At 36.8% G+C, this 24,309-nt stretch overlaps 2 protein-coding genes across 5 annotated transcripts in view; one reads left to right on the top strand and one right to left on the bottom strand.

The window, feature by feature from the left end:
* Positions 1-527: 527 nt before the first annotated feature.
* LOC141429502 (thioredoxin, mitochondrial) lies at positions 528-15,415 on the bottom strand. Of its 4 annotated transcripts, XM_074089827.1 has the most exons (5): positions 15,307-15,411; positions 14,839-14,968; positions 12,294-12,425; positions 8,972-9,136; positions 528-3,055 (listed from the first exon to the last, which is right to left on the bottom strand). In XM_074089827.1, exons 3-5 carry the CDS (start codon positions 12,420-12,422, stop codon positions 2,924-2,926), a joined length of 426 nt encoding a protein of 141 aa, XP_073945928.1. In that variant the 5' UTR covers positions 12,423-12,425; positions 14,839-14,968; positions 15,307-15,411; the 3' UTR covers positions 528-2,923. The 4 variants fall into 4 exon arrangements, with proteins under 4 accessions (XP_073945928.1, XP_073945926.1, XP_073945929.1 ...); XM_074089825.1 differs by lacking the exon at positions 14,839-14,968 and having other exon boundaries at positions 15,307-15,415; XM_074089828.1 differs by lacking the exons at positions 14,839-14,968; positions 15,307-15,411 and adding an exon at positions 15,236-15,304.
* A 1,554-nt stretch (positions 15,416-16,969) lies between these two features.
* The window catches only part of Klc (kinesin light chain), a 76,306-nt gene continuing 68,966 nt past the window's right edge, over positions 16,970-24,309 (top strand). Inside the window, exon 1 of the mRNA XM_074089820.1 lies at positions 16,970-17,080. The gene's annotated coding sequence lies outside the window, so the exon portion shown is untranslated. The remainder of the gene's footprint in view (positions 17,081-24,309) is intronic.

The following is a 24,309-nucleotide window of genomic DNA, read 5'->3' as shown; positions in this document are numbered from 1 at the left end:
CTTTGTTTTCACGCCCGTAATAACAGACTTTGAAAGCCATACTTAAAAACCTCACGCAACAGTGCGCCATCTAGTGAGACAAAAAACGATAGCCCTCATTGGTTAAATAAATAAGCCAATGGCAAGCACGACTAACGTCAAACGGAACCCACGATACTAACACCATCTAGCGATATTTGCCTGTCAAGAAACTCATTGCAGCGTTGTACAGTCGAGTTCATAAACTTGTGAGCAAAAATTTGATCAAAAATATCTGAACACGACTCTATTGTTAACGGCGTATTTTTGATCAAATTTAACTAGCCCAATTTTAACTACAGTACCCTAATAATCAATAAGTTCCATATCAGTTCTATGCACTGGTACATGCACAACGGGCCTTTCTGTTTTTCACTATAGTGGGATGGATTGTATACATAGCACCAGAGAAGCTAATAACTGATTCTATAAGAAACATCTTAATTCCTATAGAATTATTCAATAATGAAAAACAGTATATATAGTATAGAAAACAATGTAAAAAGCACCTTAATGTAATATGTATAAGTTATAGGCCTATTTAGCACGTAGTTCAATTTTCTTTGTTTACAATGAATGCAATGCATCTAAAACAATCAGACAAACTCCAACTTAAAATTCTAAAACAAAACTAATTGAGCCCATGTAGGAAAAAAAAGTTCCCAATCCGCACTGGGCCCCCGTGGGAACTACTGCCCAAGCCCTCTCATTCTGAGGGGAGGCCTGTGCCCTGCAGTGGGACGTATATAGACTGGGATGATGAGGACAAAAAAGCCAATAAATATTTTCATAGCGCGTCTCGCTCTTACACGTCTCATCTTGAACGAAAAGTCCAGTTTTCATGACATTTTGGAGCCAAGTACATTTTCCACATTATTTTAAGGGGCCGTTCAATTTTAACCCTTTCGACTCCAACGACATATAGACGCACCGCAGGTTCCACGCTAACGAAACGACCTATATATACGTCCATTACTTCAATGCAAAAGCCTTCCCTCTTGCAAAGCTTTTTACACGAGTATATGAAAACTAAAAAAACAGTCTTATTTAGACTAGGTTTTTATAAGAATATAGTTTTAATACAAAATCATACAATTTAATAGAAAAATGGAGTTCATTCAAAAATTTACAAACCTTGTTCGACTCTTAATAATAAATTTTACATTCGTTACATCAAATATATAGAAAAATAATAAATTCAAACAATTGTCAGATATATCTTAGACTCAAGTGACAGAATAATTACAGCTTTTAGTTATTATAAGTATAATAATATCTGTCTACATAAGTTTCTGTATAAGTGCACATATATTACAGGTGAAAAGGTACCTTTGAATATAGTCTCTAAACATTTTAATACATACTATGCGGTAATATATTATCTTATGAGGCATATGAACAGTCAAACTAATTAACAATAAATTACCTACGTATCACGGATACCTGGAACATGCGACTTTACTTAACCTCGTAAGGCCCGGCTTGTAAGTGCCGTGGCGATGTAACAACAAGATTCCTACCAGATTACTGAAAAGTGGTGAAAAGTATGGCAAAGGTTGTGTAGGTCCACTAACTGCTAGTTACAATGGAGCTCATACCTATTTGACAACGTCAATTTGACGCATCTCTCACTTTTCAGTTTGCCTAATGAAATTTCTCCCTCTGTGCCACAGATGGGAGGTACAGTCAAATGCAAAAACATGTATCTAATACAGCCATTCAAAAAGGGTGAGCTTTTGATCGTGATACAAATATCAGGTTTAAAATTTCACCTATTAACATATTACCATGACCTTTTACGTCGGAATAAGAGAAGCGTTGGATAAGTGCATGTTTTTACACTCTACTGTTCCAAAGCTAATATTAACTTAATTTTCAAATTGCGAGTCAAAATATGATCTGGGTCCCACGAGGTCAAACGCTGGAAAAAAATATTGCTTCAATTCAACAACTATAAGCTATGTAAAAAACAAACAAAATGATGACAACAATGATCTTTAACACTATTTATTTACTAAATGTTGGCATAAATAATCCTAGAATAGAGAATATGCATTTGGCCGTGTCGATATTTTTGCCCTTGACTGTACCAAGGTGCATTGTTTAAGAGAAAAGTTGTGTTCCATATGGTTCGATGCATAGTCCCTATTGGGTCATACAATCACCGATTTCCTGAAAAATGTTATTATTTGAGGTCAAAAAACGAAATTGATACTAAACTAAAACTATAATGACACAATCCCTAGCATGTTTGGTTACAATTTCAGTACAATGGTAAAACACAATAAAGTAAGTCAAATATTAAAGCGCTCAGTGTCTAGAAATATGGACTAAATGAAAACCATCACGCAATGCATAAACAGCGAAACAAATGTGATTATTTATAAAAACTGAATTATTCAAGAAACATGTTTAAATGCGAATATAAAAGATTATTTTATGCCAACATCGCACTACGTATTGACTATTATCATAAAAACAAAGGTTATAAGTGGAGCTAACACGTAAGAACAAAATAGAACGAAAATAATATCGTCACTACTTTTTAAAAAACTCGTAGCTCAAAATAGATAATTTTTCTGAGTGAACTTTATAGACATTACATCAAGGTTCAATTTTGTTGACATATTGATTTTAGATACGAGATTTTTTCAAAGTAGTGACGATATTTTAAAGTCTGTAGTTACATTCTATTGGGTCTACGTACTATAAAGTACGTAGTAGAGTAACAGTTAAACTAAAAGTCGATAGCATATAAATTTAATTTTAAAATATAACCTTAAAAGTACAGCCAAGCTGCACAAGAACTGTGCCGCTTGGCAGTCACTCGACAAGACCTTTAAAACATATTATCTATTATAAAAGTTCCCTTCTATACATTTATATTTTTAAATTACTATTTTTTCTACGCGCCATCCTTCTTTTTGCCGGACATGCGGTCGATTAGATTGGTTATCATATCTGCGTCCACTAGTCCTATGAATTTGTCCACAATTAGACCATTCTTTATTGCTATAACTGCTGGCACCGCTTTTACCTGTAAGGAAACACATAACATAAAGATATCATTACACACGACACGACAGTTATGTAATTATTTATCATGGAGAATTAACAGAGATAAAATTACGACAAAATATAATCTTATATTTAAGTTTACGTAGACCCCCACGTAGACGTTTACGTAGAATCTAACCCCGAGTTTCAGGCAAAGGTGGATGCAAATAGTGAGAACAAAAAAAAACTCCAAGCAAAGCTCGATCACTCAGATACAGTCACCAGCACAAAAATCTGTCACAACAAGGGGTGCACAAATATCTGATATGTCTCTAACCGGTAGGTGTCAGATACTTTTGCACACTCCGCTGTGGCAGATATATTTTTATTTTATTTTATTTATTTATTGAGAAACAAACAGTCATATATAAACATGAATTTGTAGACAAAGAAATACAAACAGACCTATAGTTTCCTTAATGATTCATATAAGAAAACGTGACAAACACACAAAATTGCTTTATTATAGTACACCTATCCTTATCACTATTGCGAGTGTTATCCTACGATGTACTCTCCAAGGTTTATTTGAATGCTTTTTTCAGAAATGCACACGTACAATTAAAAATATCCACGTCTCTGAGTCGTTCGCTATTATTAAATAGTTTGCAGGCTCGCTTTATAAAAACATTTCCAGCATAATGGGTCCGACTGCGAGAAATAGAAAAAAGATCTTTTTTACGACACTGGCGTTCTCGTCCGCGCGGAACTCTAAAATTAATGTTTTGTAATAAATCAGGGGTATCCAATTTAGAATGAATAATTTTATAAAGTAAAACTGAATCTATTGAATCACGGCGGTCACAGAGTTTTTGCATTTTAAAATGGTCACAAATATCTGTATAATCTGTGTATGTTTGACCAGTCCTAAAAGCAAGTGATTTTATAAATTTCTTCTGAAGTTTTTCTATTCTATTAATATGGATGGCATGATAGGGTTTCCAGACCGAACACCCAAACTCTAGACGACTGCGGACAAGACTGTTATACAAGATTTTATACGTCAGAGGATTTTTGAAAGGCTTACTTACCCGCAAAATGAACCCCAGTTGTCTATATGATTTATTTAAAATTTTATCAATATGGGGGACAAAGGTAAGTTTACTATCTAATAGAACCCCAAGGTCACTAACTTCCGTAACTCTGTTCAAAGAGTTTCCTGAAAAATTATAATTAAATCTGATTTCCTTTCTCTGCTTTCTTGTGAAAGTAATAACGTTGCACTTATCCAAGTTTAGGAATAGATGATTTGAATTACAATATGACACCAGATTATTTAGGTCTTCTTGTAGTTCAATACAATCATTTTCCTTTTTTATGATTCTAAAGATTTTCGTGTCATCTGCATAAAGTAACAAATTAGAGTTTTTAATGTGGTTAGAAATATCATTCACATAAAGCGTAAAAAGTAACGGACCCAAATGAGAACCTTGAGGGACTCCAGAACTAATAGATTTCCATTCCGACTGAAAACCCAATAAGACCACGGACTGAACTCTATTTTCAACGTAGGATTTTATCCAGCGAAATAGATCGCCATGAATGCCGAGTCGCCAGAGCTTTAACAATAAGGTATAGTGACAAATTTTGTCAAAAGCCTTGGCGAAATCGGCAAAGATAGCGTCAACGCTGAAACCATCATCCATAGCGCTATGAATTACGTTAGTAAAACTTAAAAGGTTGCTGTCGACAGATCGACCCTTGAAGAAGCCGTGTTGATTAGGAATAATGTGACGACGTACAACACTAAAGACTTGATCAGTAACAATCTTTTCCAAAAGCTTAGCACAAACACACAGTTTGGAAATCGGACGATATTTCTCAATATCACAGCTAACTGTACCTTTAGGAATGGGAGTTACCCATGCCTGTTTCCAGATTTTAGGGACAATGCCATCTTTAAGCGATTTGGTAAAAAGCATGGTGATAGGTGTAGTCAGAGACGAGCAACATCTTTTAATTAATAAAGGGTGTATCCCATCAGGACCGGCGCCCTTGTGAATGTTAACTGACTTTAAATATTTAGTTACAATGTTGGGACTAATTTCTATGGAACTTAAATCGATTAACGGGTCAAGCGGTGGAATTTTGACTATATCATCAAAATTGTTGCTACTGGGCTGCTCAAAAACTGACTGAAAATGCGTATTAAATAGATTACAAATTTCCTCGCCACTAGTGCTCGTTACACCTTTATAATGCATAGTTCGGGGAAGATTATTTTTAGAAAAAATTGATTTGACATAAGTCCAAAAAAAGTTGGCATGAGTTTTTATTTTACTTTCAGAATAAGATATGTAATTATTGTAACACTCATATTCCAACTTGTTGGCACGTTTACGTAAAATGCTAAAGCTTTGATAATCTAATGGATTACCGTACAGTTTCCACAGTTTGTGATATTTACGTTTGTCTCTTAATATCTTTTGCAAGGGTTTACTATACCAAACAGGGACGGAAGAAGACGAATGGCGGACATGACGGCGAGGGGCGTATTTACTAATTAAATTATTTAATAAATTATTGAAATTTGCTGTACAGTCATCTAAATTTAAATTTTTAAAGAACTCAACCCAATTAATCTCGGAAAGCTCAGCGCTAATTTTATCAAAATCAGCTGAGTGAATATTATACACGACATGTGTTGCTGGTGCCAAATAAGTTGGAAGCTCAAAGTCAAGTCTTAAGTCAATACAAAGTGATTTATGGTGGGCATCTTCGGGCGTAAGTGGAGAATCACAAACAGTTACGCAGCAATTATAATTGCAGAATACTAAGTCTAGAATCCGGCCATTCACATTGAAAATTGAGTTATACTGTTTAGCTTCAGTATAAGATAAGAATTCTTGAATTAAACGAGTACCATAACTAGTTGATGTGGCCAGGTATACCTCGGAATTTAGATTACCAACCCAAACTGCCTCCGGAACATTGAAATCACCTGTTATTAAAAATAAATCCTCGGGTCGGTCAATTATTATTTGACTAGCAAGATCAAAGAAATCAGCCAACGCTTCACGATAACAAGGTCCGTTAGGTATATATAAACAACAAATGTTTAAGAAGCGAGATCGGTAATTATGATTAGTCTGCGGCGATGACGTTGAGTGTTTATCAGTTATAATAGGTATTGACACCCAGATGCAGTCAGAAGATGCCCGCGGAGGGACGGGCCAGTCGCGAAGTAGCGGGTGGAACTCCTCCCGCACGGACACCGCCACCCCGCCACCCCGGTTTGCACCGCTATCAGCGGCGGAACGATCACAGCGAAAGACCTTATAATTATTATCAAAATACTCTCGATCAAAAAAATCTGCCGTGAGCCATGTCTCCGTCAAACAAATAAAATCATAATTGGACTGACATACTTGTGAGAAAAAACCGTGTGATTTTGTACGCAGTCCCCTGACATTTTGATAATAGCCACTAAAAACACCTCTAGTCATTATTGGAACGTATTAAAAAAATAAACATATGTAGTGCCGAAGCTACGCGAAGACGAGAACAATACATAGTTATATTATTATGCAAACGCCATGTCATTAACAAAGGTAAATAAAGTATATCTAAAGCGAGTATTAAGCGTAAGCGTATTAAACTATTATAGCGAGCCAAGAAACATGGACGTGGATGCATTAAGAGCGAGTACATACAGTATAACGGTTGTAGTGTTTTTTTATTAATAACAAGCAAAAGAAAAATGTATTTTTGAAATAAAAAAGAAATTTTTACAATGTAGCACACAGGTGACACATGAGTAAAAGCTAATATGAGTGTAATAATTATGTTTGGAAGAAATGAAGCAAAAAACAACAAGTTTAGTCATTGTAAGCGCCGCAGTGTAGATTCATCAGCAACATGGACCACCCTGGATTTTTCTGTCTTCCGTATAAATATTTTACAGTCTCGCGTCCAACAATAGGTATAATTCTGTTCTGTCTTGAACTGTCTAGCGCGTTTTAATAATAATTTATTTGGCGGCGTTAAGTGATCGCTCAGGTAAAGATTAGATGCAGGTCCAGACAACCCAATATCAACTGTCGTAAGGCCGCGTCTTGCGCGCACGGCTGCAAGCAACTCGTTCTTGCGCTTGCGTTGAGTTAACTTAACGATAATGGCGGGTGGGCGAACACTGGCTTGTGATACATCTGTTTGGAACCTGCGAACTCGGTGAATCGTATCGATATCGGTATCTTGAAGGGTGTAGCCAACTTTAAAGCATATGTTTTGAAAGATGGAAAACAAATTTTCGCCTTTAACTAATGGAACACCCGAGATTTCAATGTTGTTCAACAACGCGAACTGTTTAATATTATTGTTTTCGGCGGATAAGTTCTTGACGGTTTCTTTAATCTCAGTAAGACTGTCTGCAGCTCCCTCCAAGCAATTACTTTTCATCTCCACTGAAGAAACTCTCTCCTTTAAATCGGATAATTCGCACTTCATTTGAGTTTGCTCCTCCAACATTCTTTCCGTTAACGTAGTAACTGACGTTATCTGTTTTTTTATATCGGCTACAAGCTCACAAAGCATCACCTGCATGGATTCATTTTGCGCAGTACTAAACGAAGACAGAGTTGACATAATCTCCTTACGGAAGTCCGCTAGATCCTTCTTGATGCAGCACTCGTGCTCCGGCTGTTTCCTTTTGCGAAGAGTGATATTGTGCTGCGTATCACCACAATCATTTATCTTCGAAAGATCCGGCTGGGAGGCACCCCTCGGTAAGCCAGATCCTGGTGGTGAACGAGATACGCTCATTTTCACTGACACTAAACAGCAAATGTGTATTTTACTTGGAATAAAATTAAATACCGGCAGCGAAAATAAATATTTTATGCACAGTTCACGAGGTAATATAACTTTAATAGTTATAGTAATAAGGTCTATTTTGCACAACAGGGTCGGATGATAACCGCGAGTTATTAGCACACGTATTCTTTGTAGCGAGACTAGAAACGAATTGAAATACAGTACAGTCGTATATGTGGTACAGTCGTACTATATTAACGTTTATTGAACGGGTCCATATCGGGTCGCATACTTGATGAAAGTCCGAATGTAATGTTTGTCACAATCGTCTGTCGTAACTCTTTCCCTGAATCCAATTGTTATAAAACAAACCTAACCTAACCTACAGTTTTCTTTAGGATGACCACTTAAAGTGTTCAGACAAATATAAGGTTTCAAGGGAAAAGTTATGATAAATGATGATTTGGACCAGTGGGCGTAGCTACCGGGGGGCTAGACGAGGCAGTGCCCCCGGGGCCCCTAAGCTCAGGGGGCCCCTCGGACTCTTGACTTACCAACTATAAATTGAACTAGTGAAAATTTCTCCCACATTCGGAATATTCAAACAAATTTTCTCCAATCTTTTATCTCCATTTTTGTCTGCCGGATTTTGAAAAAAATTAAAACTTAATTTTGTATGATTTTTTAAACATTGTCTGTTATTTCGTATCTTTATTGACGTGAAAGATCTAACATATACGAAATCTACATATTTCGGTTCGTCTTTGACGACGTGTCGAGAGTTTTCATTTGAAACTAATTAACACAAAAGTTATGGCCAGAAAACCAGTTTATTGGCCTAAAATTGTTCAACTTTGATGCCAAATATCTCGAAGACAATGAACTTTGAAGTAAATATGGGATACTATATTGCTTAAAGCCGTTGTTGTTAATATAATAAGCTACAAAAAACATTAGAAAACTAAAGAATTCAGATCGAAGGTCGTTGGGGCATGGGATCCCCTTAAATAGTTTAGTTGGGGCCCTAGCTTATTTTTTGCCCCAGGGCCTTTGGTTACCCAGCTACGCCACTGATTCGGACAAACACTACGGTATGAGTAGCGAAGGGTATGCGAACTTTGGCGCTCCCTTATTGAGCACATACCTCGAAGGTGTGCACTAATTCAGCGTTGTCCTCTACGTCGACGACTGCCAGGTCGAGGTCGCCGAGGGGCTCGATCAGCTCGCGCAGCTTGGGAGTGAGGATCTTGCAAGGCTCGCACCAGTCTGCGTGGAAATTGACTATCACCGGCTTGTCGTTGTTCATCACCTGAAGACATAATAATAATAATAAAAGATATTTATTTAATAGTTTGCTTACAAATTCTACGTAGGTACATAACAAATAATAAGTACAATCAAACTATCAAAAGGGAATGCGACTCAGCTTATGCCTGCGCCTTGCAGAACAAAGTCCCTTGGCTAACAGACGCTGTTTTTCAGTCGCCCCCATAAACCATAACCCTAATAAATACCATCAATTCACATGCGCTTTTTTTACATACATTGGTGATTTTTTACATTCATGGAGACATCACATCATCGTGATAAGCTAATAGTGAAATAAACCAGGATAACTCTCGTCTTAAATGGAGTTTAGCTCGACATGACGATGATCATTGATGATGATGATGGTCAATATGATGTTATAGATAGGTTAGAGGACCTGATTACGAAGCTTAAGTTCCCGGGTTCGATTCCCGGCCGGGGCAGATATTTGTATGAATAATACGAATGTTTGTTCTCGGGTCTTGGATCTTTAATATTTATTTAAGTAGGGTGACGGCACCAGTCATGGACAAGGAAGCAATAATAGAATATTTTTTCCGTTAACCCAATATTAAGAAACGGACGCTACTTTTTCTAAAACTAATAACACTTAAAATCGGTGCACAATTGACTGAGTAATCTGTGAAAATACATTTAAAAAAAATACAAACATTGGAACATAGAACATTCTCCTTTTTTGAAGTCTGTTAAAAAAATAGTCTGTTAGCAATAAAAACTTAATTGAACTACTTTTGAATGGTTAACTTATTTTTTTCTTTTTTAAATCTAAAGGTAGCATTCTAAATCCTATTAACAAATAGATATAAAATAATTGGATTCAGATATTTCAGGCACGACCTAAGTGGCAGCTTTTTACGCCAACACAAAAAACTGAACATGGCGTTAAATTTGAAAGCAAATTAACAAAAACATCATCGAACTGCGCGCCATTGTGTTGAGAATATTTTTGGATAGCCAAGTCTAAAGAATTATTAGGGCATTGACCACAGAACAAATAGTTTTGAAAACTACATTCAATCACACACTGTTCCCATTTGTTACTAATTTGGGAATCAAGGGCATTCCGTGGGAATAGAAAGAAAGATTATGGGGTGTTTTAAAGTATTGTCGCTAGTAAGTTTGCTAATCTAAAAAAGTGAAATATCGCTAAAACGGGTGCCTAACACGCGTGTTACTTTGGGTATACCTAATATGTATTTAAAGGATCACTAAAATATAAAATTTAGCACTAAAAATAGTTTACTGCCAAAAGTAATAAATATTAACTTAGGGGCTGTTTCACCATCCATTGATTAGTGTTAACTGGTGGTTAGGTGTGATGCCGTCTCTATTTGTTTTGTTCGAATAGACGGAGACGGCATCACACCTAACCGCCAGTTAACACTAATCAATGGATGGTGAAACAGCCCCTTAGACTCCCATTTTAATGTGAAATTATAACAAACTATTATTTTGTTCCTATTTCATAGAAATAAGTGATCATTTAATAAATTTAGTGATCATTTGATAAGTTTAAAGATCTGGGCCCGATTGCATAACAAAGTACAAGCTAATATTATTAGCGATTTTGTATTGAAATTCACTAATAGTATTAGTTTGTACTTTATTATGCAATTGGGCCCAGATCATTTAATAAAATTGGTAATCCATTTAAAAAAAAATTTGGCGTTCATATACATAAACAGCAAACAGCTGATACTAATTATTATAAATGCGAAAGTGTGTGTTTGGGTGATTGTAATGTTTGTATGTTTTTCCGTCTTTTTTGGCATAGAATGACATAGGGTACTTTTTATCCCGGAATAATGCACAGTTCCCAATGGAGCAGCGCGCGATAACCAAATACCACGTGGGCGAAGCTTTTATATATTCGATAGACCCTGATTTTCGGAAATAATATATTTTTGCGGTCGTTTGTAATTGATCCCTTTTATTCAATACTTACTAATGAATGCCAAATAAAATACTAATGTAATTTGTTACACAACATTGTATAATTACAACTATAACGTGGGTGGGCTTTATCGCAAGAGGTTACAGAATACCATTACAACGATTTATGCTCTCCGCGCTTATCAGCTAATTCAGTAATTGGCCGGTGTCACGAAGCTATGATGGCCATACTAGTACCTAGTATTTATGTTTTCAGGGGTATTTATTTAGAGAACACACATTTAATTTGAAATACCTAGTAGTAATTTTTTTAGATGTCCCGATCTCGTTAACAGGCCACCTTTCGAACAAAACCATTCTATTCTATTGTGCCCTCAACCGCATAGGCATAATCCTCAGTTTAAAATGAACGGATATATATAATAAAATAGTTCACTGAAATAACGACTTTATTATCTAGAGCAGAAAGTGCATTTAAAAAACATACACGTTCGCAGATAATACTTTTCCATGAGGCTGCTTGTCTATGACGTATTAAATTTTGTAAAATATTATCTGCCAACAAAGTTTCATTTAAAATGAACTCTCTATTGTAAATAATAAAGTCGTTATTTCAATGAGCTATTTTATCTTATATTTTTGTTGATTTTAAACAGGCTTATGCACTTGAGGACATAATAGAATACAATGGCTTTATTCGACAGGTGGGATGTTAACGAGATCGGGACATCTCACAAAATTCTTATTATAACATAGGGGATTTTATTTAAGTGTACCATTTGTTTATTTTTTCAGAATAAGGTAATTATTGGTTCTTCTTGCTCAGAATTATTAGTACTATTCATTTATTGGCTATTTCACTAGAAGTAACCTCTGTCAATCAATTTCTAACATTATTAATATTATTATTCTAGTGACTGGGCTGGCCATGTTTGCCCCATGCATCCAGAGAGGTGTGCACAGGTAATCATACAGTGGATGCCCCACGATGGCTATCGGCGCCGCGGCAGGCCAAGGCAGAGATGGCGAGATGACCTAGACGCGTTTTCCAGCGACTGGCCAGACATAAGTGCAGACAGGGCGAGTTGGAAATCCAGGGGAGAGGTCTTTTCCTAGCAGTGGGACATTATAGTCCAATAAAAGAAGTGACTAGAATAATAATGCACCAGAAATTGCCTCTCCCAAGTAACCTCAGGATATCGGAGCAGCTGAAAGTTATGTTAAAACAATAGTGAACATTGTACCTTGTTGACGAATTCTTCGTTATTCTTGACCAGTATGGTTTCGTTGTGCACCACGGAGGTGGAGATGGCGGGGCGGAGCGCCGCCCAGCGCAGCGGCAGCCGCAGCCCCCGGCTCAGAGCTGACGACATCCTCTGACAAAACAACATTCATGCTTATTATGTTTTACTTAAAGTTAAATTAACGGGTACTGCCTTTTTGCAATGTAACGTTTGGCAACCTGTTTCACTTTGCAACCTTTCATTTAGCAAACTCTAAAACTGTAAATATTTCAGGATTTATTTCAGGGCCATCTTGTAGAACACCTTAGGTTAGGTTAGTTTTATAAAAATCCTGACCTATTTACAGTTGCAGAAATATTAAACTGTTCAGAAATTAAAAGTTGCGAAATGAAACAGTTTGCCAAAAGTTATTTGAGGAAACATTAGTAAACCCTTAAATGAATATCACAGGAAACTTAACACCAATTGTGTCCCAAAGTAAGCAAAGCTTGTGTTATGGGTACTATTACTATGCAAGAAATAAACACACTTAAATATCACACAACACAGAACAAACACACAGAACACAAAATTTAATTTTATTTTTTGGTTTTGGGATCTAAGCATGTAATAAATAGGTCCGAAATCTCAACAATATGTCCAGAGACATGAAATTTTGCATGAGTGTTCTTTTTCAACATAAATGATCATGAATGATGATTATGATCATAATCCTTAGAATTCTTCCATGGGCCGTGAATTCTCATCAATTCAGTAAAATTCCCAATTTTTTATTCAACAGTCAGACCTAATGATTGCTATAAAGTTGCAGGAAAAGACACATTATCAACTAGGTAGACAAAAAAAACTCAGAAACTTTCCAAGCACACTGACTAATTATTAATTAATTGGGCTTTAATTAGTGTCTTTTCAAGCTAAATTTAAACAGTTAAGCACCAATAATTATTTAATTGAAACAAAAGAAAATGGATAGTGTAACTATTGTTACTGGTATCTTAATTGTACTGTAATGATAAGAAAACAGAAGTTGTTTGATGAGGGCTCATTTTAGATTAAAATCCATTAGATGAGTATGAAACATGACTTACCACTAGCATTAGATAATATCCTACTAATATTATAAATGTGAAAGTTTGTGAAGATGTTTAGATGTTTGTTACTCAATCACATCTAAACCACTGAACCAATTCAGATGAAATTTGGCATACAAATAGTTTTGAGTCCCCGGGAAGGACATAGGAAAGTTTTTATCCCAGAAAATTGCATAGTTCCCCGGGGATAGCAATAAACAAATACTATGCAGACGGAGTCGCGGGCAACAGCTAATATAGAATAAACTAGAAACCATGTATAGATGTAGTGAATGATGCTTTGCCATCATATTTTGTCAGATAAGTTCATATTTATCTTGATTTCTCAATCAGCTTCAGGTAACTTCAGTAGGCTAGTTGAGAGAGCAAGATAACTACAAACTTTACTGACTAAATATGATGGAAAAACATTATTCAATAGCGAAAATACAAACTGAAATATAGATGCATAGAAAAACCAGAAAAATAAGACCAGTGCTGGGAATCGAACCCAGGTCCTCAGCATTCTGTGCCACATGCTTATACTTAAGCACTGGTCTTATTTTTCTGGTTTTTCTATGCATCTATATTTCAGTTTGTATTTTCGATATGGGTTTTACGGGATGACCATAAGAGTAACAAAAAATTTGGAATTGAAATAAAAAATACAAAAAGATTCCAAAAAACCAATCTTAATTATTCAATAGATCTGTATTGAGACCAATGTTGTTATGTTGTGCGCTTGTTTCTGCAAACATAATGTATTTATTTGTTCTCATTTTTATGGTTGTTATTATGTTTTATATCTTTATCATACATTTAGTGTTGAATTTTGCTGTCAATTTTGGTGTTGATGTAAAACCATTAGTTCTTTTCAAGTATTAAATACAATAAAACTACATGCATGAATAAAAAAGTTATGAACATTTCAAGTCTGGATTTCGGGAATTTTGAGAAATAATATTTAAAATAAACAATCGCCTCAAGCATCCCTTAGGATCCAAGGTCCAAGGGTGAAAAGATAGCAAATGAGCCTGACCATATCTCAAAAAAAATTATGGTCCATGTGCCTAACACCCTGTATAAAAGAAACATTAAACACAGAAAATAGCAAGAATGAAATTTTCCCATTAAACAATGCATTCACAGACAAGTTATTAAATATCTTAGAAAATAGAATAAAATAGAACTTTTGTGTGATACAATCTCCATTTATGTGTACAGTCAAAGCAAAAAATGTGCAACTCACCCTCCACTTTAGTGTAATTTAAATTGTTGAAGTGTTGAGGATATGAACATTACTTTTTATTTATATAAGATATAGGTTCTAAGTTTATAAACTCTTCGATATAGCATAATATGCCAAATTAAATATTTTTGAATTTGAATAAAAATAGTCCCACAGGTTTCTTGTATATTCTACTTAATAACTATATCCCAAGCCTTGTAGGTATAGTTAGAAAAAGAGCACTTACCAAAGCAAACTAATTAGTGGCGCCCAAGCGTCTTATCTTTCTCGTATCAAGGGGAGTCAAGCACACATGAGCGATACAGTACGCAGAACTGACGATCACGCTCGCCAGCAGAAGGAAAAGTACACCAAATCTAAACACGAACAGTCTATCGTAAAAATTGGCAGAAATATCACCCTCCCCTTTTGGCAATGCGAATAGCACAACCGTTACGACCGCAGCCACGGGAACAGCGATTTTCCCGACTACGTGACCCGTACGCACCGACACCCAACACAACATTAATGTTACGAACCAAACCACTGCCAAACAATACACCCCCACGCCGAAATTAGACATTTCCTATTTTATTCATTACAAAGGTTAGTTCATGCGGAAGATAGAGGGTTCACACACATACAGGATTAGAATGGTGGTTATATGATTTTGAAAGGCGGTTTATACTAGTTTGCTTGTTTTAGCGATAAAAACCTTGAGAAGACGAATTCACAACAAAAACCGTGCGTCACGTTCAGTCACAGATTTGACATCTGACTGCTGACTGAGACTGACTGACTGCTGACTGACCAATCAAAATGGAGTGATTAGGTACATACATACAAGGTGAATGAAAGAGAGCGCCAATCAGCATGTATTAGACATGGGTAATCTCAACTCCGCGAAGTGATCTGACTCACTAGATCCAGCTCCGGTGTCGGTACCGAATCCGCTTATTGAATCCGACTCCTTTATTGACTCCGGTTCTTTTGAGCGATTATTAATTTATCTATGGCCGATCCGCCTCGGCTCGGATCGGTCGGTCGGTGTCGGTACGGTACTGCGGTGCCCCACCCGCTGACTGAACTGAAGTACAGATTCGTGAGAAAGAGAAAGATTCGTTCGTTAGTCCAAGTCCGAGTACCGAACCGAACCGACCAACCAAACATAGATAATAAGATCCAAGTCCAAGATCCGATCCGCAGGGCTACTACGAACCGAACCGAACCGACCAACCAAACATAGATAATAAGATCCAAGTCCAAGATCCGATCCGCAGGGCTACTACGAAACTCCAAAATCGAAGTTCGTGTCGTGCGGTCCCTCTGACACTTATACTATTTAATACGAGAGCGAGAGGGACGGTACGATACGAACTTCGAGTTTCGTAGTAGCCCTGCCGATCCGATCCGAGCCGAGCGAGAGCGAAAGCAGGCGGACGGAGCGAGTCAGTGTGAGTGAGCGTGACGGCGATCACGAGCGAGGCGAGCCGCTCGATCCAGTCGGAGTTAGTAACTCCGGAGTCAATAAGATTTGAAAGGAGTCATTAAGGGATTCAGATCCGCTTGAGGATCTGACTCTTTTGAATCTTCAGATCCGGATTTACCCACCTCTAGCATGTATGTACAAGTAGCTTTAGGAGTGACATTTGGCCATAGACAATTCCAAGACAATTCTAAAGAGGTGACGTCATGGCATGGACATGATACTATATTAGGTACTCTGAATAGAAAAAAAAGTGTATTATTTTTTATTGTGCCATTTTAATATTTTTTGTATTTATTATAAGTAATTTTAAGCACGCATGGCATTGATTGATGGACATTGTAGCACTCTTATCATTCATAGACCATAGAAGTTGTTTCGCGTTTAGTTATTGCATTGCAATAAAAATTTAATTATTTTCTCAAGAAGCTTGTAAAAGCACTGGAGGTTTTAAGGTAAGCCATGAGCTGGTTTTCATCATTTTTTTTTACCTTATTTTTAGCATTGTGATGATTACGTTGTTTTAATAAAGCCTCCATTTTTTGTACATGTTACTTTCTTACACAGGACGAGATCTTACGAGTTCTTTACTTCTTTAACTTTTAAGCATTAAAATTTGTCTTATGTTAGCATAGATAGAATCTTATGTTATGTTAGCTCTTGTTAGCTTTAGATACTAAATCAGCTCTACATAAAGACAACAACCCTGACTTCTTTTTTTTAAGTATATTGAATTGGTAGATAAACTTGGTGAGGTGAGACTTTAAATTCCGAGAATAATCTGTATAAGTATATAGAATTATAGATAAAAACGTTAAAAATTATGCCGATTGTAAATTTATCTCGCACGAAATTTCTAATACGCAATTAATAAAACGCGAACAAGTTGGCATCTTGACAGAAGTCAGAGTGGAGATTGTCTTGTCCAATAATGTCTCTAATGTTGTCGCACTTGTCAACTGTGAATTTCTAGTGGTGTGTGTTGCTGTCAATTTATAGAAAGGTAAGTTATTTTATTAGATTTCCATTACAATATGCATTATTTATAACCTACAGCGATTCTTATTAGCATCTTCCTGAAGGTTCCTGAATGTTAAGGACTAAATTGGGCTTTAAGCGTTTGATATAACCGTAAATTTCTAACGCCATTTTCCGATCCGTGCTCGAGTTATCGCGAAATATTTTTTCCTTTTATCACGTTGAGGCAGCTTGTGCAAACGGCACAGATGCTCTACATGATCAATAATTTTAAATAATTGATGTTGGTATAGCGTTTGCCATTTAAAATTTGTCGTTTTGTAGCAAAATATTTGATGACTAATCCTGCAAAGTTAACAAGGTCTATTTAATTGCTTGCGGTATGAAAGGCCAGAGCATATACTATTGTTAAGTCAGTGACCTACTGTAGGCATTGATTTGTGCTAAATGCCAGGTGCTCCATAGGGCAAGTGCCGGCCCTTTGTCGAACTACTGGAGTTCGACCTTCCAAGTTTTTGTGGAATAGATTTCAAGGTTGCCTGCACTAAAATGTTTATTTGTACAATTGGTCTTTTGTATCTAGTGATTTGTAAGTGATTTTTATCGATTGTTTCGAATTTTCGATTAATTTCTTATTGGATTCTTTTTTAACTTGACACTTACTGAGGTATCAACCTTCCATAAAAACTTATAGCTTACTAGAACTAAAAATGTACAATGATAGCTTCTCTCCAATAGTAAATAGTTAACAGTATTATACATTCTAATTGTTGCTTGATGGAGCTGGCTGTAATGCCTACGGCATTGTGATTTGTTTTAAAAAGAAGTTTTTTTACTGGCCAGTTATGCCCCAAACAAGCAATCAGCCAATGCTATACAACCTGAACTAATGATGTCATAAAGGGGTGTGTAACTTGTGTGATACTCATTACATTACTACATGCAATGTTCTGATTCAAACTATTTGAATCTACTGTACTAAATACTTTGATATGATATATTAAAAATGAATGCAAAAGTTGTATAGTTTTTTTGAAATGAAGATCAACATCATAATAAGAAAGCAGAGGGTAATGGAATTAGATATCAATAATTAAATTAAAACAGGCTGGAACAAGATATGCTTGCAAGACATGTTGAATATTAACCTGCGAGATCCTCTGGTCCTCATTTGAGGACATATATATTTTTTTTACTTGATAGATGTTTGGTTCAAATTGTGAAAACAGAAATTTTACATCAGGTCTCAGGAGGTTAATGAGCTACACAGAGATCTGGCCCCTATACCACAAAAGTCCCAAAACCGGAACAAATTGTCCGGAAAAAAAATCTTGATCTCAGGAAGTCTCCTCTTTTCGTCTCTGTTTCAGGAACTTTAGGTAAATTAGCTCTACCTATTCTGATCACTGGCCATAATATACAGCAATTTGATAATGCAAAGTTTCGTTGTCCAGTTACTTGACTTTTCTTGTGACAGTATTCTTATTAGATTAAAACGAAGAAATGCACGCACACCTTAACACAGGTAATTAAGATTACTATTATTTTTTCCATTGTGACACGAAAATTATTCATACAAATCTATGGTTAATTTTCTTGTCACAATGGAAAAAAATATAGTAATTTTAACAACCTGCATTAAGGTGTGCAACTCTTTGGTCTTCACCCAAATAATACACACATACTTATTATTCAACTACGTTTTGCCCGCGGCTTCGCCCGCGTGGAATTCGGTTATCGCGTGCTGTTCCCTCGGGAACTGTGCATTTTTCCGGGATAAAAAGTAGCCTATGTCACTCTCTGGCCCATAAACTATCTCTATGCCAAAAATCACGTCGATCCGTGGCTCCGTTTCGACATGAAAGACGGACAAACATACAAACGTACAAACACACACACACACACACTTTCGCTTTTATAATTTTAATATGGAGTTGGAGTCTCATTTCTAAGACCATCAGTGGTGTAGCAGTATAGCACGCGGTACGGAATACCGAGGACCTGGGTTCGATTCCCAGTGATGGTCTTATTTTTATAGTTTTTCAGTTTGTATTTTCAATTTAGTCTCATTTCTAATCAGTTATATGTATTTTAAATAGCAAACAGCCACAGGAATTGATAACTCAAACTGACAACAATATACATGATTAATACTTTAAAATAAAAGTTTGTTTATACTCTTTATTGTACAAAAAACTAAAAGTATGCTAAGGAATGGAATTCACTCCCGTCGTCTGTATTTCCGGATAATAACAATCTAGGGCTCTTCGAAGCTAGAGTGATAGGCTGTTATGTTACTGAACCAGCGAGATACACCTTTGGCCTCATCTGCACTTAACATCAGGTGAGACAGGGGTCAATCACGGTCAGTTATATGTAAAAAAAACCTAGAGTTGGTCATAATCATAAAACCAATTATAAGGCAATATTTTAGACACATAAACATCACAGGCTTAGGCGTTAGTGTTAGGACCTATTTCACTACTCATTGATTGTGCGACAAAAATATTCGTGACGCCGTCCTTGTTTATACAGACAGAACAAACAGAGACGGCATCACATTTATTGGGAGATGAATTGCGATCTCTCTGTTATACCTCTAGTAACACTTGCATGTTCGGTTTTGGTCATTATGCCGTCACTTTGAGGTCATTAAATTCCCCCTGTCTATCAGTCGCGTAGAAACACCTTTTTTATTCTTAAATAGCTAAGGTTTCATAGGCGGCTGGCTTAACAGGCCAAAGTGGAGTGGAGCTACAATCTTTTTTTATAGTACCTAGGCGACCCAGGCTAAAACTCGATAACAAGCGTTTTCCCAGAGATAAGACCAAGCTAGATCGATTTTTTATCCCCGAAAACCTCTACATATCAAATTTAATCGAAATCTTTGGAGCCGTTTCCGAGATCCTCGAAATATATATATGGAGCTGAGCGCTTTTGGCATCACACTACAACACAATGTCTCTTATTTTTCTCTCTTCTCCTATTTATGTTTTTACTGTGTTTTTGTTGTGATGTAGTGTGTTTTTCTTGTCAATAAATGTTGTGAGATTGAGTTTGTATATACAAGAATTGCTCGAAGGTATTAGATAGATAGATAGATTTCTTTAACCCTTGTAAAATGGCCTGCCTATTACTGGTTAATACTCCTTAAACTATTTTTTTTCCTTAAACTATATTCTTCGAGTTATATTGGTGACTCAGTTCTTCGGCGAACTTCCGTAGCGTAGTCCGTCTTCTACCGCGTAAATAAACTCCAACTCTCTCCGTGGCTTTTACTCTTATACCGTTTGAGAGAGAGTGAAATAATGGTTCTAATTGCGACCACGCGTCATGCCAAGCCTTCGCGGAGCTTCCTTCTCACTCGCGTATTAAATAACATAAGCGTCAGCGGGACGGTACGATACGAACTTCGATTTTCGAATTTCATAGTAGCCCTCCAGACTCCGAACGGACTTGGTTTAATTTATATTGATCTTTAAAAAAAAAACTTAATAGAATAGAGGATCGGTGGAAGTACTTCCAAGGAGTTGTGGTGGCCTATGATATCTCGACAATCTCAAGCAGAGGATCGTGGGTTCAAATCCGGACTCGCACTTCTGAGTTTTACGAAATTCATGTGCGATAATTAAAACCACATTTAAAATTCATCGCGATCCTTTGCGTTGAAGGAAAACATCGTGAGATTGCAGGTTTATACCTGCGAAGTAATTCAAAGTGTGAAGTCACTGGATACCGCGTGGGAACTAAGGCCCAAGCTCTCTCATTCTAAGAGGAAGCCTGTGCCCTGCAGTGGGACGTATATAGGCCAATATGATGATGGCCATGGAGCTAATCGTTGACCGTTGTACGTTAAAATGAGTCCGTACGGAGTCCACATCGCTCGCAAGGTAGGCTGGACTAGACGTTAGACATTGTCTACAGGTCCAAGATCATTGAGGCACGCATGCATTCCCTTGCCCTCGCGCAGGGTCACGGCCGTGCGCGGGCGCAGGTATGCGGCCTATTGTTTAAATCGACATGGCAAGCTCAGTAAATCAAGTTTTTTCCGATGCGCTTGGAGTACCTAATTATTGCAATGCACTAGAAATGCACTCGGTTGGACAAGATGTTTTACAGTTAATTCAGCAGATGGCTAAGTGGTGATGGTTGAAAAAGGCTTGATTGAACGCCTCTGTAAAAGTTTTTCGTCGGAATTAATGTTTTATAATGGACGGGAATAAAGAGCGCCAGAGATTTTAGACTGGCAAAAGACCGAATTAGATATAATGCGGAGCTGACTGCCAACCTTTATTAGTTGGAGAGTGGAGAGGCACTTGAAGAGAGAGAATGTTGTCACTCCTTCAAGGCCGTAAACATTCAACTAAAGATGTACAGGGTTATTTTACTTAGGGGCTGTTTCACCACCCATTGATTAATTTTATTTGAAGGATAAATGTGATGCCGTCTCCGTCTATTCGAACAAATCCGTCAGATAAATTAATCAATGGATGGTGAAACAAAATCTCAAAAAAAAAGGAAAAGAAATGCGCGGGAAACCGAAACCTGTGGCCGTCTAACGCTCTGGCGCTCGCGATCGCATTCACCATCTCTTTCTACCCTCCTATGCCGTGTGACAGGATGAAGCGGTGAAAACGATCGTGATTCCAAGTCCGTTAGACAATAAGGCCTCAGTTCGTTGCTCTCTACGGATATCGAAAATACATTTTCTGCTCCTTTATTTCTCCCATTGTAAAACCAACGAATAAAACCGGTAACACAAATAAACGTACCTGAAATAGGTATGGTGATACATCGGTTCTCAAAGACACAAATAGCCAGCTACCGGTGGACGCTCATTGTTCTTGCAAAAGGGGTCTTGAACGCCACTTGTTAAAAAAGATTGCCACAGTTCAAATACCACTTACTGCGGAATGACTTTGAACTCAAAGATCTGGTCTATTTGAGTTCAAAGCCATGTAGCTATATGAATTGTGCCAATCTTTTTTATATGTCCTCAATTTATCGTAACTTCTTTACACTGGTCCTATTTTTTACGCTTTATGAGTTACCTTGGTAGTAGGACCTTGGTGGTAGGAAACCTTGGTGGTAGGACCTTGTTCAAGGTCCGCCCGGATTGCTACCACCATCTTGCTCGCTAATCCTGCCGTGAAATAGCAGTGCTTGCACTGTTGTGTTTCGTCTCTCTTAATAATCTCTTACCATCAGGAGACCCACTTGCAAAAAACCTTTCTGCCTTTAATTTCCTGCCTTACTTATTCATCTTTTTTGATTAAAATTCACATTCTATTTAAGTAATTTCGTTTGTTAACAAGCAGTGCCAAGGACTATTTTTATAAATTTTAGTAACAAAAAAGGTAGGTCCTTGACAAACATTTTCTCTTAAAGAGCCACTTCATTCCTAGAGTTTGGTCGATAGCTATGAAAATTTCTCCCTGCCTCGAGCCATCCGGAACAGTTGCTCTACACTGCTAATCCCGGTCTACTCCCTAATATTCCGCAGTCAAGATTTCTTCCGCCCTCCAGGGAGCCGTTCTCCCTGCATTATGCCCATCAATATTAGCTGCAGCAGCTGATATCTGTAATGGCGCAGCACGTGCCCCAGATATTTGATTTTGCGCTTTTTGACTGTGTTTGAACTGTAAAATTAACAAAGCACTTGCGTGAGCGAATAGCACAGGCCAATACGGAGTATTCAGAAATAAAACGAAACTGAAATTGGATTCACTAGCCAGTACAAAGTCCACGCATTCACTAGACTATTTCTTGCACTTTTTTTGTCGTTCTCTGTCGGGGTCTAGTGACCAGGGACCTTGAGCTTTGTTCTTTGTTTTCGGCGATTCCTCATTAAAATGAACATTCATTTTTGGCTGCAAGAGACTAACCGGGGTACCCTTGCATTGTTTCAAAATTTTGCTTGTTTGTGATCCTGTTACGGATGTAAATCGTTAATTTCATTCAAAGTAATTGATCCATTTTCGTTAAGGTGGTATTATATCGGACTCGTAGTTTATTGTCTAAAGCCCGGTCTCAATGATATTTATTACTAATTAAAACAGCGTTGATTAACATACCGTTAATGAAACACATTAATCTTCCGAATGGTGAAGAGAAATTACCTACAATAAGGTTTGTTTGGCAAAAATCTATTACACCATTACACGAATGGTGTTTTTATACAAAAGTTGTGGCAAATATACCATGTTAGTTCTAAAGCTGAAATGCAACAAGTGATGCTTGATGCCATGTGCCAAGCCGACAGGTTCACGTGATGTGAAGGGTAGGAAAAGAGTCCTACACAACTTGATGACTTCTGAAGAGTTACTACAGATTGCATAATAGTTCTGCGTTTCAGATACACAATAAAATAGTAAGAGTAACTGTAGAAGTTCTAGGTTAAGTAGCAATATTTGATAATAGTTGCGGCGCGTTTCATATCAGCTAGGCCTTTCCAACCTCTTTCCATTCTGTGGTTTCCTTGCCTACCTGTATTAGTGGTATTGGTATTTGCTTGGAATAAAATCTCTCCAATGGTTATTGTGCTTGTAAATGTACTAAGCATGTATGAATAGAAAGGCGGGCCCAGCTCCAATTTCTCGAGCGGGCTTCTAATTCAATTATTTCGCCTATTGAGGCCATCTCGGCTATTTGCAATATCGTCGTTTTCAGTTTGGTATTTGGTGAAATAAAATTCCTTTTCACGGGTTTTTATTAAATTCGGAAGTGACACACATTGTCTTTCTGTCGGTGAACAATTTTAATATTGCCTTTTCATTAGAACTTATGCTCACTCATTTGATTGGTTATCATATCAGATAATGTAGCATTTTTTTATTAAAAAATAAAAATGTACTAAGTCTTTTTCAGTAGGTAGTATTTACGTAACCTTTTTTATCAGTATTACGGCTTGTTCCACTACTCTCTCGTAATTTCCTATTGCTGTAAATAAATGAAATTACTGCTTATTAACTTATTAATGATATTTCATGTAGGTAATAAAATAAAAATCTGTAATGTCGGTTCGGCTCCTTTTATTTTTTTAAGAACTTTAGACAATATTCCCTTAGTATTGCAAAATGAATGTACACATATATTATTATAAATATTCATAAATGTTTATGTTATAGTTAGTCAGTAAGGAGTCTGTAACTGTCTACAGTTACAGACCCCTTACTGACTTGTAAACGACGACTAGTTAATTAATAATAATTATTAATTTTATTGCTCACAGCAAAGGGACCAGTACCGGTACTG

Source organism: Choristoneura fumiferana, chromosome 7, assembly GCF_025370935.1.
Source record: "Choristoneura fumiferana chromosome 7, NRCan_CFum_1, whole genome shotgun sequence".
In the NCBI taxonomy this organism is placed as follows: domain Eukaryota; kingdom Metazoa; phylum Arthropoda; class Insecta; order Lepidoptera; family Tortricidae; genus Choristoneura; species Choristoneura fumiferana.
Note: the sequence above shows the minus strand (reverse complement) of the source record. Positions and strands in the feature narration are given on the sequence as shown.

Excerpts from the sequence above, each read along its gene's own strand:
- LOC141429502 (XM_074089825.1), bottom strand. The coding sequence starts at position 12,422 with ATGTCGTCAGCTCTGAGCCGGGGGCTGCGGCTGCCGCTGCGCTGGGCG. Across the intron at positions 9,137-12,293 it reads ACGAAGAATTCGTCAACAAG|GTGATGAACAACGACAAGCC; the intron begins GTACAATGTTCA and ends TTATGTCTTCAG. Across the intron at positions 3,056-8,971 it reads AATTAGTGCACACCTTCGAG|GTAAAAGCGGTGCCAGCAGT; the intron begins GTATGTGCTCAA and ends GTTTCCTTACAG.